At 43.1% G+C, this 15,440-nt stretch overlaps 1 protein-coding gene across 1 annotated transcript in view; it reads right to left on the bottom strand.

The window, feature by feature from the left end:
* The window catches only part of TBX19 (T-box transcription factor 19), a 28,462-nt gene extending 14,047 nt beyond the window's left edge, over positions 1-14,415 (bottom strand). Inside the window, exons 1-5 of the mRNA XM_074349087.1 lie at positions 14,219-14,415; positions 5,844-6,108; positions 4,377-4,511; positions 1,455-1,516; positions 158-219 (exon numbers count right to left, since the gene is read on the bottom strand). Of these exons, the coding sequence (XP_074205188.1) occupies positions 158-219; positions 1,455-1,516; positions 4,377-4,511; positions 5,844-6,108; positions 14,219-14,415 (721 nt within the window). The remainder of the gene's footprint in view (positions 1-157; positions 220-1,454; positions 1,517-4,376; positions 4,512-5,843; positions 6,109-14,218) is intronic.
* Positions 14,416-15,440: the final 1,025 nt, after the last annotated feature.

Here is a 15,440-nt window from a genome sequence, read left to right as displayed (position 1 = left end):
GCTTATACCTGTGTTGAATGGAAGACATAACCTGTTGGTCATGATAAAAGATTTGGAACAAGCCTGAAGCAGTCACGACAAACAAAAAGCCTGAGTGTGGTGGAGATCCCCCTGGTGTAGCCCCAGGCGCCTCCCACCCAGTGTTCACCCAACTCACAGTGAGAGTAGGCCACATGCTGGCTCTCAGAGATGGCTTCCGGAACATCTTTGAGGTGGTTCCTGAAACAGTGAGGAAAGTGCACCGTGGCTGGGCAGCTGATTATTCAAGTCGAGCATACAGTATACCCCAAACCCTCTTTGGAGAGCAATCCATTTCTTGGAATAAGAAAATCAAACACCTTTTTTCTCAAAGCTACTATCTTTCCACCATTCTCCGCCTACTTTATCTGCTTGTGCAATTGCACTTTGAACTCCAATTTTATGGATACTCCAATTTACCTTATTTACAGCTATGCTTAATCAGCTTGATCTTGCTGATTGGTGGGCAGTGCGCCTACCTGACAAAATTCAAGTAACAATACCAACAGTCAAGATTTGCACAGGACTTCAGGGCACAGTCCCATCTGTGATATGCTAGATCCACCAGCGATCCTGTGAGGGAAATATTACTGCACCCATTTTGCCGATTTAAAAAGTAGATCTCAGAAAGGTCAGCTGACTTATGCAAGCTCCAATAGGCAGCTAGGCTGGGACTCAAATCCAAGATCAAACAGCCAGGAAATGGCCAAGCTAGGACTCAAATCCAAGATCTCTTGCTCAAAGTCCTAATTTTTTTTTTTATTACATAACTTATCTGAAAAAGCTGAATCTTCTACGCCATCAAAACTAAATCAAATGTTGATAGGATAGACCCCCGTGCCACAACATTGTAAACATCTGTGCATTAATCCAGAGCCTTTAAGATGAAAAGGATCTGTTAAGATCAGTTACAGGAGTTATTGTACAAACTTGAAACACAGGCAATAAAATCTGAGTGCTTCAAAGGTAATCATTCACACCCTCAAAGTCTCCAACTTCTCTTCTCTCAGATCTGAAAGATATGAACCTTTCACCTTTATGAATTATTCATATGAATTACTCACCTTTCCTAGGCTAAATCTAGTTTTTTAAAAATTGAAATACTACTCAGAGATAATTGTGGCAGAGTGAATTATTAAAAATTCAAATCACTAATTTTTTTAATATGATTGTGCTACTTTTAAGACTCTATAGTAAAAAAAAAAAAAAAGCTGATAAAACATTATCAGTCTGAGGTTCTCCTGGACCCCTATTATAAGCGACAGGTAATTACAAGTTTGTTGTGTTTTGCTGATTTTGTTGGATATTGGATTGAATATTGAAAACGTTTTTCTATCAAAGGTATTGCAAGTGCTGCTAGTTAGTTCCTTCCAAGATGATTATAAATCTCACATTTGACAGAAATTATACGATTTCACTGAAATTTCTATACTCACCTTTCCTTGGCATCCAGGAAGGCTTTGGCAAAAGGGTTGTACTTGATTTTGAGAGCTGTTATCTTGTGTTTACAAAGACAAGAAGTGTTAGTGAAAGTAGAACATGTGTGAGCAGACAGAACCCTTTACCTTTACCTGTAAGTTTCTATACAATCAGAATAATTCTCCTCTCTCTTTTCTTCCTCCCCTTCCATGTCTGTTTGCTTACTTCTGCATGAAATCACTATTGCGCTGTCCAGCAAGGAACACGTTATTTTTGCATGGGGTGAAAACGGTGAATGCAGTATAAAGTGAGCCAGGAAAGGACAAAGCACTAGAAATGCACAAAGCTTGATGTGCCAAAACTAGCATTCAATTGCTCATTCATTCTTTTTTTTCAACAGTGATTGGGCACCTGCCAGGTGTCAGTTACTTTTCTAGTCCCTGGGACACGGTGGAGGGTATACAGGTGAGAGCATCATATCCCTAACTCTTAAATAATCACTTACTCACTGGGCTGTGTTAACACACACAAAAAAATTAACAATCACTTCCACCCACTGTCACTCTTTACCACCCCATCCCACCCTCAGCCTTAGCCTGCTTCACTTTTCTTCAGAGCCGTTTGATAGATAGATAGATAGATAGATAGATAGATAGATAGATAGATAGGGACATACGGAGATAGAGGTAGATAGAGGTCATATATCTTTTGTTCTCATCTCTCCCCCCTGGGATGTAAGCGCCTTGAGGACAGTGCAGCATTACCAGCATGTGGAGCTACATACAGTATGTAATAATATTCAACAAACATTTGCTGGATAGAGGAAGAGTTTGGCTCCCTCACCCACCCCTGTGCCCGCTCTCCTCTCAGGGTGCATCTACATCAAATTGGCAGGGATACGTCTTCAGGAGAGGGAAGCTCTGCAGTTAGATTTTCCTGCACTTGATTCCCCTGGGGAATATTCAAGACCAGAAATACGGCAGAGGCTGGGTGCTTGCTGAGGGGAGGCTTTTAGCCCGGCTGGTGGGTCAGAGGGGACTGTCCAGCATGGGTCCAGGAGAAGTTTCTGAGCACTTACCCAGCAGGCAACCAGATGACAGGTTCCACCAGACATAGACTAAGGAGTAGGCAGCAGGTGAGTAGACAAGGGGCATCGTCCCAGAGACCAGAGGAGGCCAGGATATGGCCCCCAACTCAGCCCCACTTTCCAAAGTTGCAAAAGCCACACCCTCCCCCCATTGACCCCCACTCTGTCCTACAGAGAGTCACAGCAGAGGGGGGCAAACTGAGGAGCAAAATGTTTCAGCCTACAAAAACTGGGCACTACTTGAGGGCCTGTTTAAATGATCAGATATTTCGTAAATTTCTGTTCCCACTGGCCTCCTGGAGGGGCTCAGCCAAGAGGCCAGATTTACCTATAGAAAAAAAAATTACATTTCCTTGTACATCTGTGATGTGAGTTAAATCTGCAACTAATTTCACCTGCAGGCACTAAGGCAGTAGTTTCTAAACCTGGATGACAATCAGAATTCTTTAAGGAGACTCTTAAAACTATACATTCTGGGTACCATCCTTGGAGACCTGACTCAGTTGGTAGGATGGGAACCCAAAATCTTCTAAAGCTACCAAATCAAGAAATGCAGATTAAAGCAATAATAAGATACCATTTGTATTGCCCTATCAGATTATCAAAGCTGAGAAAGGTAGGTGATCGCCAGTGCTGAGAATGGTGGGGGGATTGTAAACGGAAATGCTCTTTGGAGGGAGGCACTGAGGCTTTGTCTGTCAGAGTTCTAAACATACACACTTGCTCCTCAACAGAACGATTCCATTTCTAGGTGCCTACCCATGCAAGCAAGCAGGAGTAGATGTACTCAGATATTCTTTGCAGCATTATTCATCACAGAAAATCAAACAACTAGAAATGACCTAAATGTCCATCAGTTCAGAGCTGATTGCCTGAAATACAGTCTATCCTCTGCAGGCATTTCAGAAGAGGGGATATGCCTGAATCTAATTTCACAGAAAGATATTCACAAGACACTGTTAAAAAGGGGAGAAAAAGAAACTGTAGACTAATATGTACAACGCGAGACAATTTACGTGAGAAAATCTATATGCTCATATATTTTATATATACACAGACTATGTATTAAAAAATCTCACACTTTAAGCTATTATTTGTAGTGTCCCTGGGGAGTAGGATTCAAAACACAGGAGGGAAAGAGTACATTTTTACCTTTTATTTTTCATTTCACTGTATATACTCATGTACTATTTGTTTATCCTGTGGAGGTTTTTTTAATAAACACAGGTTAGCTTTAAAATATTTTTTTAAGTTTAATCAAAAATAATCCAACCCATCAGGTGCTTCTGGTGACCAGCAGGCCTCATGTATGTGAATGGACCCAAAAATCCCGCTCCCAACTAGCTGACAGAGACCAGATTCTGGCTACTCGGTTCTAACCACCAGAGTGGCTCAAGTGAGACAGGATAAAAGACCTAAGTGTGCCCCAAAAAGCTAACTAATAGGACAGATAGCATAACAAACCCAAAGGGAGTGCAGGGCGGGGTCAGTTCCCGCGGACTTGCTTTAGAGCAGGAGGAACTCCCAGCTCTGTGCAGGCAAGGACGCCCCAGGCCCTGGAAGCCAGGACTCCTGAGTTTGTGCAGGTTGAGTGACAAGGCACCACCAAGCCTCACTGGCATCAGGAGAGGAGGCGCTGGTGGGCCTTTGGCCAGCAGCGGGGAAGGCCGGGCGTGGAAAGCAGCTGCCTCACTGTTTAACTTCATCTCTGCCCCGAGTATCTGAGTGCAACTGAATCCTGGAAAACCTACCTCTTATCCCAGCTTGGTCATGGCAATAAATGCACCACCACCCGGTCCCACCACACTCTCCCAGGTGACAGTTACACACACACACACACACACACGCCCACCTCCTCGTTCTGATAGGCAGTCACGGCTATGAACTGGGTTTCAGGGAAGGAGCAGTTCATCACCATTCGATGGGCGCCTCCAACGCGCACTATGTGAACCTGGGGTTCATATTTATGCAGAGAGTTCAGCATGATCTGTTGAGGTGGAAGAAGAGACGGAGAAGACATGCAAAGCCTGGGGCGTCACAGGTGACAGCTGACCTCGCGCCTGTGGTTAGCCCCAAGCTCAGCGCCGCCCCAGTGAGGGCCACACGCGCGGACCCCCGTCTCCGCGAGACGACTGGGGAGAGCGTACTATGGCGCTGCTTGTACAAGGGTGGAAGCGGGGTGGCCTGGGGGGAGTCGGTCTGCAGAGTGTTCGGTTGTCTGCCCAAATCCTGGCTTCCTTTTTTTTTCCTTTCCCTATTTTCAGCACAACAAGGTGGATTTTGATCCTTTAAAACATACTGTTTTTCTTCCTATGAGGAATCTTAATATCTCAAAATGCTGCCAAGGGCTGCAGGTCACAAGTGACTACCTAGAGAGTAATGCTACCTTCTGTCTGCAGGCGACATATAATCCACTCTTTGTGATTCAAATCAAAGGCTTACTGGGAAAGCCTCATGTTGTGAAACCTGGGAGGGAATAACAGTTTACTTTGTAGGTTCCTGTCTTAGTAAAGAACTGGAACCTTCTGAATTGACTTGGGTGGATGACTTCCCACCCCTAAAACCAGAACCCATACGTCCCAGCTGGCTAAGCACAGAGATCAGCGAAGGGGCGAAAAGACAGGGCTAAGAGGCTGACCAAAGTGAAATCTGGGGGACAAGACCTCTTCCTCCATGCTGTGTCGCTAAGCCCCCCAAAACAGTGACCATTTTATAAAGCAAATAACAACTTTACACAGTTCACTAGGATTCGCAATCCTACCGGAGAAAACAAAAGAATAAAAAGCCTCAAAATCTTGTTTACTCTAATTGGAGACCTTAAATAAAACCTTCCTTATTTAAGGTTTGTTTAGATTTTTTTTTTCTGAAAACCCTAAGCTGATTCAATATTCTATTGATAATTATCATAATGCCCAAGTGGAGGGAGCAATTATTTCATTTAGGAGCAGCTTTTTATTAAGGTAGTTGTCTATTGCCAACATGCCACTTACACCAAAAAAAAGCGGGGAGAGGAAATAACAAAACCCTGGTACCCACAAACATCTCCCTCCTCTCGGGCTGGGTAAAAAGCACCACACACAAGACAAAACTCTGAAAGGCCCCGATGATTAAGTAAACTACTGCACTCTCTCACTCTCTCTTAACATCAGGAAGTCCATTAAAAACTGAAAGCACCAATTAAGAGCTGTTTATTCCTGTTCACATTTGGACTCCAGGGAATAATTGGCTTCCGTGAGAGAAGAGGCCGGTGAGGACCCCCTAATTGCCTAAATGCACCCTTGATATTTCTTGATTGGTGTAGTGGGGCGGCCCGCCGTACCTGCCCACCTCCGTTGAGCTTGTTGGTCAGCTTCACTTTGCTGAAGGAGATGGGTGCTCTCATCCAGTGGGCCCCGAAGTTGGGGGAGTCGGGGTGGATGTAGACACAGCTGTGGCTGGAGACCTCCGGCTTGCCCGCGGGCACCCACTCCCCATTGACATACTTCCAGCGGTGGCTGTCCGTTGGGACAAAGTCCAGCAGGAGGGAGTACATGGCATTGGGGTCCAGCCCCATGACGCTGATCTTTAGGACTGGGAACATCCGTCTAAAAGAAAAGGCAGACGCTGAGCCACAGGAAGGATGTTCGAGTGTGAGAGACACCTGCTGCCTTGTCCGGTCATCTTTCCACTCTGAGGAGACCGTCCATGGAGGGCCTCAGGGGTGCCGAAAATGCCCCGGGGAGGCCAAATGTAGTGGGGCCAGACCAGGGGCCCCGATTCCAACAGAGCCTCTTTTTACCAATGTATTTTATATTGAAATACTTTTACTTTAAAATATTATGCTCCATTCTAAAGTCTGAAAACCCCTGATCTAGTCATTTAACAGAGGAGGAAACTGAAGCTTAAGGTGTATAGTCAGAGGCCATGTTCTGACAGAGCACTTTCTGCAAAGGTTCCCCCAGCAAACATCAGGTTCTTGCACTAATGCCGCAAAGCATCCCTTCTCCGTCTCACAAAGGACACCAGTTCTGAATAACGGTAATAGTGTGAATAGGGAAAATGTAGTTTTGTGGTAAAGTAACTGAATGGGACCTTTGACTATACAAATTTCCTTTTCTGCAGGACTTGTCAGAGGCTTTAATACACCAGTGTGCACCATGAGCCTTTGAGAAGGAGCTAGGGTTGTGCATGCTCTGCACTAATGTAACAGTGGAACCATCGTTTCATTGAGCATTTTGTGGGAATTTGTGTTAAAAAAATATGCCTTTATTCATTCTGATCTGGATGTGTTGGTCCTTCTCCCACATTCTAGAATGGCACCAGCAAATTTACCCTCACAAATATTTGGAGAAGCTATCTCACCAAGCTTCTGACTCTCTTTAGTTTATTTTCCCTTCCCCATTCTGAGTTGCTCCAACCTTCTCAAAAGACCTGATTTCCAGGCACACCCTCATCATGACCAGACAGTCCTGTCTGTCAATACATCTTTTAAAAATCTGAATCCCCAAGTTGAGACGCTAACAATCTAGGGTCTAGTCACATGCTACTCAGAGTGGCCCAGGAATCAGCAGTATCAGTCTCACCTGGAAATTTATTAGAAATGCAGAACCTTGGGCCTCACTCCAGACCTACTCAGTCAGAATCTGGTGGCTTCCTCCAGCCCTTGACTCCCAGCAGAACTGTTTCTCCCCTCCCTCTGTCTGGGTGTGCTTAAGGAGAGAAAGTTAATTTAAATAGAAGGCTAAGACAAGTATGTGAATTAAATGACACTTTTCAGGGGAAAGGTGCACCACATGATGCATCCCAAATCCAGGTCTTGCCTGAGTGTTGCATCACTTACATCATCGCTCCCCTTCCTTAATGACACGATTAGACGGGAACGTTAACAAAAAAATGACAGTTCTCCCCTAGGGAGGCTGTTCGTGTCGTCTAACTTCTTCCAGTTACACATTCTTTTCTTCTTTCTTCGACAGAAGTTTTTTTATCTATCCTTTCTCTTTATATCAGACTAAATGGTTCCCTTTTACAAAATACTTCAACGTTTTCAATTATTTTAATAGTAGCAGCCACGTGTGGAAAACAAGCTCTCTGAAAGCACAAAATGCCATTTGCAAAGAATTATTAAAGCAGGCATCAGAAGTGATCTTACGGGTCAGATAGGGTCGTTCTGAGAGCCAGGAGCCTGGCTTATTTGTATGAGGTACACAGAGAGAGGGTCTGATTTCTGGTCCAGTGCTTTTTCTGAAATAGTCACGTTCATTTTATTTTTTTAAAGGAAAACGCAGGAGCGAAATGTGTCTAATTGTCATTTCACACGTTAAAGTTTAATAGTAGTCTCAGTAAAAATATGTAGTGCACGTGAAAGTAAAGAAAGAAGAGAAAGCTCACGCAGCACATCTTCCCCACGTGCCGAACTGCCGGGACAGTGACACAGCCACGCAAGCATGGCAGCACGGCTGTTGTCTTCATGATGGGACATGTTAGGAAGTTTCACATAATTCTGACTCAAGATTCAAGGGATGATTTAATGCAAGATGGTCTTCCAAATGATCATAGTTAACACAGACTGAGTTTTACTCTGCACCTAGGACTTAATGTATGTGAATCTCTATGTGTGTGTACGTAAGTATTAGATACGGATACCTAATGTATGTATATCTCATTGAAGTCTTACTTCACCCCAAGGAGGTGAATGTTATTATGTCCATTTTACAGATGAGGACACTGAGGCTCTGGAAGCACAAGCCCATGCCCCTTTACCCCGCCCCCACTGCCTCCTCTTTTATTACATTCACCACATCTTTTTTTTCTCTCTCTCTCTCTCTCCTTGTTGATCCTTCTAGAAAGTAAATATGGTTGGGCTACACTGAAAGGAAAAGCCCCCTCGATGCTTTCCTAAATCTTAATACCTAATTAAAGATTCATTTATTTATTTAACAAATTATTTTTGAGTGCTTGTTCTATGCCAGGAACTTCTCTAGATGGGGATTCAATGGCAAAAAAAAAAAAAATTGCAGACCCAGTGTCCTATCCATGAAGCTTACGTTTTAGCAGAGAAGTCAGGCAACAAAAATATCAACAGATGTTTTTATAATGTATAAGATAATTTTAGATCACAAGAGTGCCATGAAGGAACTAAAATGGGTGTATAAGGAGATTAAAGAGTAAGGAAGTATTCTAGACAGATCTTAGGTAGGTCCAGGGGTGAACTAACTTAAACTAAGACCTAAATAATGAGAAGAAATGAGCAAATGCCAGAAATGAGTGATGTGAACACACCTATACACTAAAGGAAGAGCAAGTCCAAAGCTCCCAAGGACCATATAAGCCTGGACGACTGAGGATTATAGAGGAAAGAGAAGACCAGTGTGGCTAAGGGAAAATGAAGCAAAAATTCAGATTTTCATTTCTGCTGCTAATAGCGTGCCCTCATCTCTCTCTCAACTGAATCTTGCTAGGTCTCACAAAGAATGCAGCATCCTAAAATAGAAAATGTATAATGGCTTTTCTTCTTTCGTGCTACCTTTGGGAGCTCTACACTGATATTCTAAAGAAACTATGAACGCGTGAAAATATGCTCAGTGTCGTTAGCCATCAGGGAAATGCAAATCAAAACCGCAGTGAGAGACCGTTTCATCCTCACTAGGATGACTGCAATTTTTTTTTTTAAGTGGACAACAGCAAGCGTCGGTGAGGATGTGGAGAAATTGGAACCCTTATACACTGCTGGTGGGAATATGAAATGGTCCAGCCACTTCGGAAAAAAAGTCTTGCAGTTCCTCAGTGAGTCAAAAGACAGAGTTACCAGATGACCCAGCAATTCCATTCCTAGGTATATATGCAAGAGAAATGAAGATACACACCCACACAAAAACTTGTATATAGATGTTCATAGCAGCATTATTCATTATCACCAAAAAGTGGAAACGACCCACATGTTCATTGATGAGCGAATAAACATAATGAGGTATGTTTATACAATGAAATACTATTTGTCAATAAAAATGCTACAGCATGGATAAACCTTGAAGACATCATGCTAAGTGAAAGAAGGCAGTCACAAAGGACCACATATTGTATGCTTCCAATCATATGAAATGTCTATAGAGCTAGAAAGGAGATTATGGTTGCCAGGGCTGGGGAGGATGGAGGACCAGAGGGTGATGGCTAAGGGATGCAAAGTTTCCTTGGGGAATAATGAAAATATTCTTAAATTATTTGTGGGATTATACACGCAACTCTGTGAACATACCAAAAACCACTGAATTGTGTATTTAAATGGGTGAATTGAATGGTATGTGAATTACCACAATAAAGCTGTTAACAAAAAAAATTAAAGAAAGTAAAGAAGTGAAGAAGCCATAGCATCCAGGCTCATATAAAACGTGGTAGAATCAATTGTTGCTTTATTGTCTAGTACTTCATCTGCCAAGGATTTTGTAATTATTTTAACTTTTTCATCACTAGATGAATCAACTAAGAGATGCTACGTATTGTCAGTCCTCTAATGAAGTAAATAAATAACGGAAAAAATAAAAGTCAGTCAACCTACAGAAGCTTTGTAACTGGAACTGGAACATACCCTGCCTCTAACCCAAGTTCAGTTCCTCCTACCTCCCCTCTGCCTCTTTCTCCAGCCTCGCCAGGACTGGGTTATCTTGTCTATTTACTTGTGGACAGCACTCATAACCAGGCTATGTTTTCAGGGATGAACTGCACTTCTCATCAATTTGATCTTTTCTCCCTTTTCTTCCCAAGGTGTGGCTCACCACAGAGATAGCCAAGAGCCTTTGAACTCTTTGAACTGAGAAATACGTAAATCAGCCTCTATACCTGAGAGAGAGGCAGGGAGATACGGAGGAACAAATGTGCCAGGGGGATAAGCACTCCCCAAAACCATACTCGAGGAACCAGATGCTTGAGCTTGACCCACGAATCTGTGTTGCTTTGCTATAAGGCTAGCGTTTCGGTTTTTATTTCCCTAACAGAAGATCTTGACAGCCCGCACTGCTGAAGGAGGCTATGAGGAGTGATGTCTGCGGGAAGAAAGGGGGCAGAGATAAGGCAGAATTTCTAGGTGGGAGAACAGTACAGACGATTCAAGGCAAAACTCAGGAAGTGTCACTTGTAAACTCCTTTCTCCACCTCCCATCAGGAAACACGCATTCGAGCTTGCGGAGCGTGTGCGCATGCGTGTGTGGATGTTGGGGTTTATGAGACAGTGAGCAGGCGTGAGAAGGGCGGCTGGACACCGAAGCAGCCTAGGTAGAGGCAGGTCACACAAATTCCTACGATCCTCATGAACTGCCACTGTAAACTTCGGAGATTTAAAAAAAAAAAAAAATACGCATGGACCACAGGGGCATGGAAAATTATTTCCTGATGTGCAGCCTTGATTTTCTCTCCTCTTGCACCGCCATCCCTGGAAACTATGAACATGAGCTCACTGCACCAACATTCCTTTCATTGGCAAGTTCAACTTAGCGATATCAACACTTACTTTATGATAATAAATAGACACACATTACATAGAAATCCTAATTACATTAGAAATCCTTCCAATTTCTTAAAATCTCCTCAAGGCAAATTTAAACAGACTTAAGTCAAATTAGTTAACTGCATGGAAATACACATGAAATACAACATCTTCCCCTAAAGTGAAGATGTTATAGCAGAGAAAATACAAGGCATAAGAGATTTCATTTATTGGCCGCTGAAACCTGAAACAATTTTTTTTTCAGCAACTTAAAATATTAGTTCCTCGCCTAAAGGATGTAGATGAAAGGAAGTACTTACAAGCTGGATGCGCTGGAAATGATTCAAATGCACTCCAGGGAGGTATTATAATTATTATTGTTATGTCTGAATGACTGTTGAATATGAATAACCAATCGTTGTAAATAAAAAACCAGGGAAGAAAAAAAAAAAAAGAGGAAAGGGAAAAGCAGCACTAAAACCGAGGGAGGAGGGAGGGACAGGCAGAGGGAAGGCGGCCACCATAATCCCACTTTCTAGGGATAATGCAGTGTTTTTCAGGGGAAAATCTCACTTTGGTACTTCTGCTCAATGTCAGAAGCAAGTCATATATATATATATATATACACACACACACACACATATATATACACACATATATATATATACACAAAAAATATATATATATAAATTGGTCTCCATTTGAAAATGAGTCTTTTAATTCATCCACCCATCCTAGGCGACTTCAAAACTTGCTATTAACGCAGAACAATTATGCTCAAGGGTACAGGAGCTGATTACTCACCCACCCAGCCCCGAAGCTTTTACAAAAGTCAGAAAGTCAACTGCCTCCAGGGGCAGGTGGGCAACATAAATGAAAAGGGCTAGGGCTGGGGGTTAACAACCAGGAATTTTCTTCTCCCCAGAGAAGGGCCTCAAATCCATCTGCTTCAGGCTCAGGAGTTGGTGTGAACGGCAGAGACGGGGCATCTGGTGGAGACATAGTGGGTCTACAGCCAGAGGGAAATGGGTAAAAAGGAGAGATACAGGAATAGATGGTTAGGAGAAAAAGAAGGGAAAACAAAAGGTGAAGAGGAGAGTAAAGAAGACAATGAAACATGAAAGGTGTGTCTGTATCAAGAACAGGGAAGTGTTGTTAACATTGTATTCTGTGAAACTAAGAGATTGAGGGTCATCCAGACCATGATCATTCATCTTCAGCCACATCAGTTTCTTAGAGATTCGTCTTCCCTTCTTTATCTGAAGTATAAAGGAACTTTCTATCTCCTGCCAAATCTTAACCCCAAAGGGTTCAGAGACCTTAAGAGAATCCTAAGAAAAGATTCAGTTCACTGAGCAGGTGAAAGGGCAGCAGGGCCTCCATAGAAAATAAAAATAACCAAGTTGACCATAATTACACTTTTTCTCCAAGGAATAATTTTTACATAGTTAATATGACATAACTTCAAACAAGTGAAGAATTTAAAACTTTAAATGTGGATAAAAATTATATAGGTGCAAAAAGGCAAGAAAAAGCTCTTCTTAAATGATGGAAGTAAACACCAATATGACATAGTATTAAATTGAATTTTACAATGATTTTGGAAACTTACTTATTCCTTATTGAGATAGAAGAACTCTATTTTTATTAGGTGATTGTACTTTTTCTACTTTTGTATATGACCACTTTGAAAGCCAAACAGAGGCTAAGTGCTGGTGTAGCTACTATCCAGTAACTACAAAAAACAATAAACAAATAGAAAGTTCTACCTGTTATCAAACAGTATAAAAGTTTTACAAGTGTATCATCACTCATCTCTGAAAGGAAAGAAAATAAATCCAATGAGGAATTTGGGGTGATTCTTTGAAATTAAAGACATGTTTTCTTATCTCTTTCTACCAAAAATAATATGTCAATATAGGTCAAGAATAGGAACAGGTGTAATTATAATTATAAATGTTAAAAATAAATCCTATACATGAAATAAATATAAATATGGGACTCATCTAGAGAGAGAAAATCTGAGCATCCAGCAAGGTTGATATTCTTGCTACGATTCATCGTCACACTTCATTGAAACACCCTTATTTCTGGAACACCTGTCACTTACAGAGCACTTTAATGTCACACAGCAGCACTCAAGTTCATCGTTTTCCCAGATAGACAAGGAACAGTTCATTCTCTATACTGTGCACTTGATTCAGAAATGGGAAAGCAAGACATTAGGAATGGAAGCATTTTTCACAAGGACAACAGCCTGCCAGAAGTTCAGCCAGCCTGGACTTTTCTCTCATTAGAGAGCGGAATTTCTCTCAAGGGTCACAATTAGAATTCTGCTGAAACTAACCATACTGAAAGTGCCTTTCGACGTTTTGTACTTTTGTGGCCGTGTGAACAGAAAGATCAGCGAACATCGGCTGAATGTCGGGACCAGTTTGGCCAAGCTGGGAGCACTAAGATTTTCTTTCTAAATATTTTTCTCTCCTTTACTAAATAGAAGCTCCTAATGTTACCTTGAGAGCCACTTAGCGGGGCTCAATTTAATCAAATCCAAGACATGCCAACAGAGATCCATTTCAGTTCATTCCTAATTTGTTGCAATGAGAAAAAAGAAGTCATCTTCTCTTTCCTCGGGCAGTATGTTACGGTTTCATTAACTATTACTGCAACAGCTCTCAGGTCATCACAAACACAAAATCTCAAGTGAACACTCACCACAGACACCCAGGAGGAAGGAAGCAGATGTAGGGCTAGGCAGTGGGATTAAATTGGCCTTTTGCCTTCGAATCCTCAACTAGTTAGAAGTGTCTAGCAAGTTTGCTGTACTTCAGAGGAAACCATGCAGCTTCCAAATAAAGTTGCCTTTTACCTTATCTGAATGGAGTTGGAGCTCAAAGAATAATCATCTGCTCCAGGACAGGCAGTCAGTCAAAAATTAACATTATTTTCTGACATTGGAGTGCATTCCCCAAACCCACGGGACATGCCGCCCCTTTATAGTAATTTCCCAGAATTTCTTCATTTAAAATGTGGGCAGGACAGGTGGCTTCACCCTCCTCTTTTCTGGTGATGTCTGAGAAGTTAATTAAGTTGGCTGGGGGAAAGCCATGAGAGACTGTCCTTCAGCTAATCAGACCCTGCTGCCTCTGAGCCAAGAGCGGCAGCCTCTTCAATTTTCAGGGGGCCTCCCTTTCCTCGCCAAGCCCTGCCAGCCCCAGCAGGGTCGTAGATACACTCACCTGCCGTTCTTGGTCACGATCATTTCATTAGTGACTTCCTTGAACCTCTGCCAGAGAGGGGCGTCCTCCAGGATGATCTGGAGTTGCTTCTCTGTAGGGTCGCCTTTTTCCCTCCCGGCCTGAAGCTCACTTTCCACCACGTGGAGCAGGCGAGAAACAGTGCCATCGCTGGTCTTCGGAGGGTCCAGCTCACTCATGGCCCCAGGCCCCTCTCAAACTTTGCTGAGAAATGTCACCTACTTTACCTACTTCCCCCTCTTTCCTGCTCTCACTTGCCTGCTTTTCCAGCCCAGCTGGACAGGGGAGCCGGGGAGCTCGAGAGGAGAGGCCCTGTCTCCTGCCTCAGCTCCCAGCATGACACCCCTGAAAGTCCAAATTATACCACCAACCTGTTAAGCTTTGGGGGGGGGGGGGAGGCGGGGTAGAGGGAGGGGAGAGATGGGGAGGAAAAAGGCCTCTCTTAATTACTCATTGGATCAGGTGGGAGAAAGCCTGGCTTTCCCATTGGCTGCTGTGCACAGAGTAGACGTTTAAGAAGAGTACTCCATCCAAATTATCAGGCTTTTATCTTGCTGTACCTGAAGAGGTCTAATCGGTGTATTGAGGACCATTTTCTCGTTAATTAAAATTGTTCCAGGCTCAGACTGCAACAATCAGGCAAATCATGTTTGTGTATAAATCATGGCATGTGGCACCTATAGGGAAAGAGGTCCCAGGGAGAACTGACAAACTTGATGCCAGTGCAGGATTTCCTGATGCAGCTGAGAGCCTAAATCCCTCAGCAATCCGCTAGCCCCAAATAGAGTGGCATGTATAGAAGGCCTGGGGCGCTGTGCCAAGGAATACATGTAGCACAGAATGAAGGAAGATGCTCTGTGTGCCACTCACTCAAGGGTCAGAGATCAGGAGGAAAGAGCTAAGGACCATTTTCTCCCTGGGCACCCTCTACCGGCCACCTCTCTCCTGAGGGGTCCCACACTCCCACCCAGCTCATCTCAAGGGCCCTCACTGCCTCTCACAAGCAGGCGAGCTCTGAACCTTGTTCTCCTTCCCTAGAATTCACAACCCAAATATTTCTTATCACCAGCTGAAGTCAGAGAGAGGAAAAAAAATCATTGAGCATCTTATTACTCTAAGGAAGCGCTCTGCCCTCAGTGAGTGAAAATAAGCTTTTTACATTATTTTGCAGAGCAAGGTTAATCCTGAGTCCAGGAAGGCATTC

Source organism: Camelus bactrianus, chromosome 21, assembly GCF_048773025.1.
Source record: "Camelus bactrianus isolate YW-2024 breed Bactrian camel chromosome 21, ASM4877302v1, whole genome shotgun sequence".
NCBI lineage: Eukaryota > Metazoa > Chordata > Mammalia > Artiodactyla > Camelidae > Camelus > Camelus bactrianus.
The sequence above is the reverse complement of the archived record's forward strand: the minus strand, read 5'-3'. Positions and strand labels throughout refer to the sequence as shown.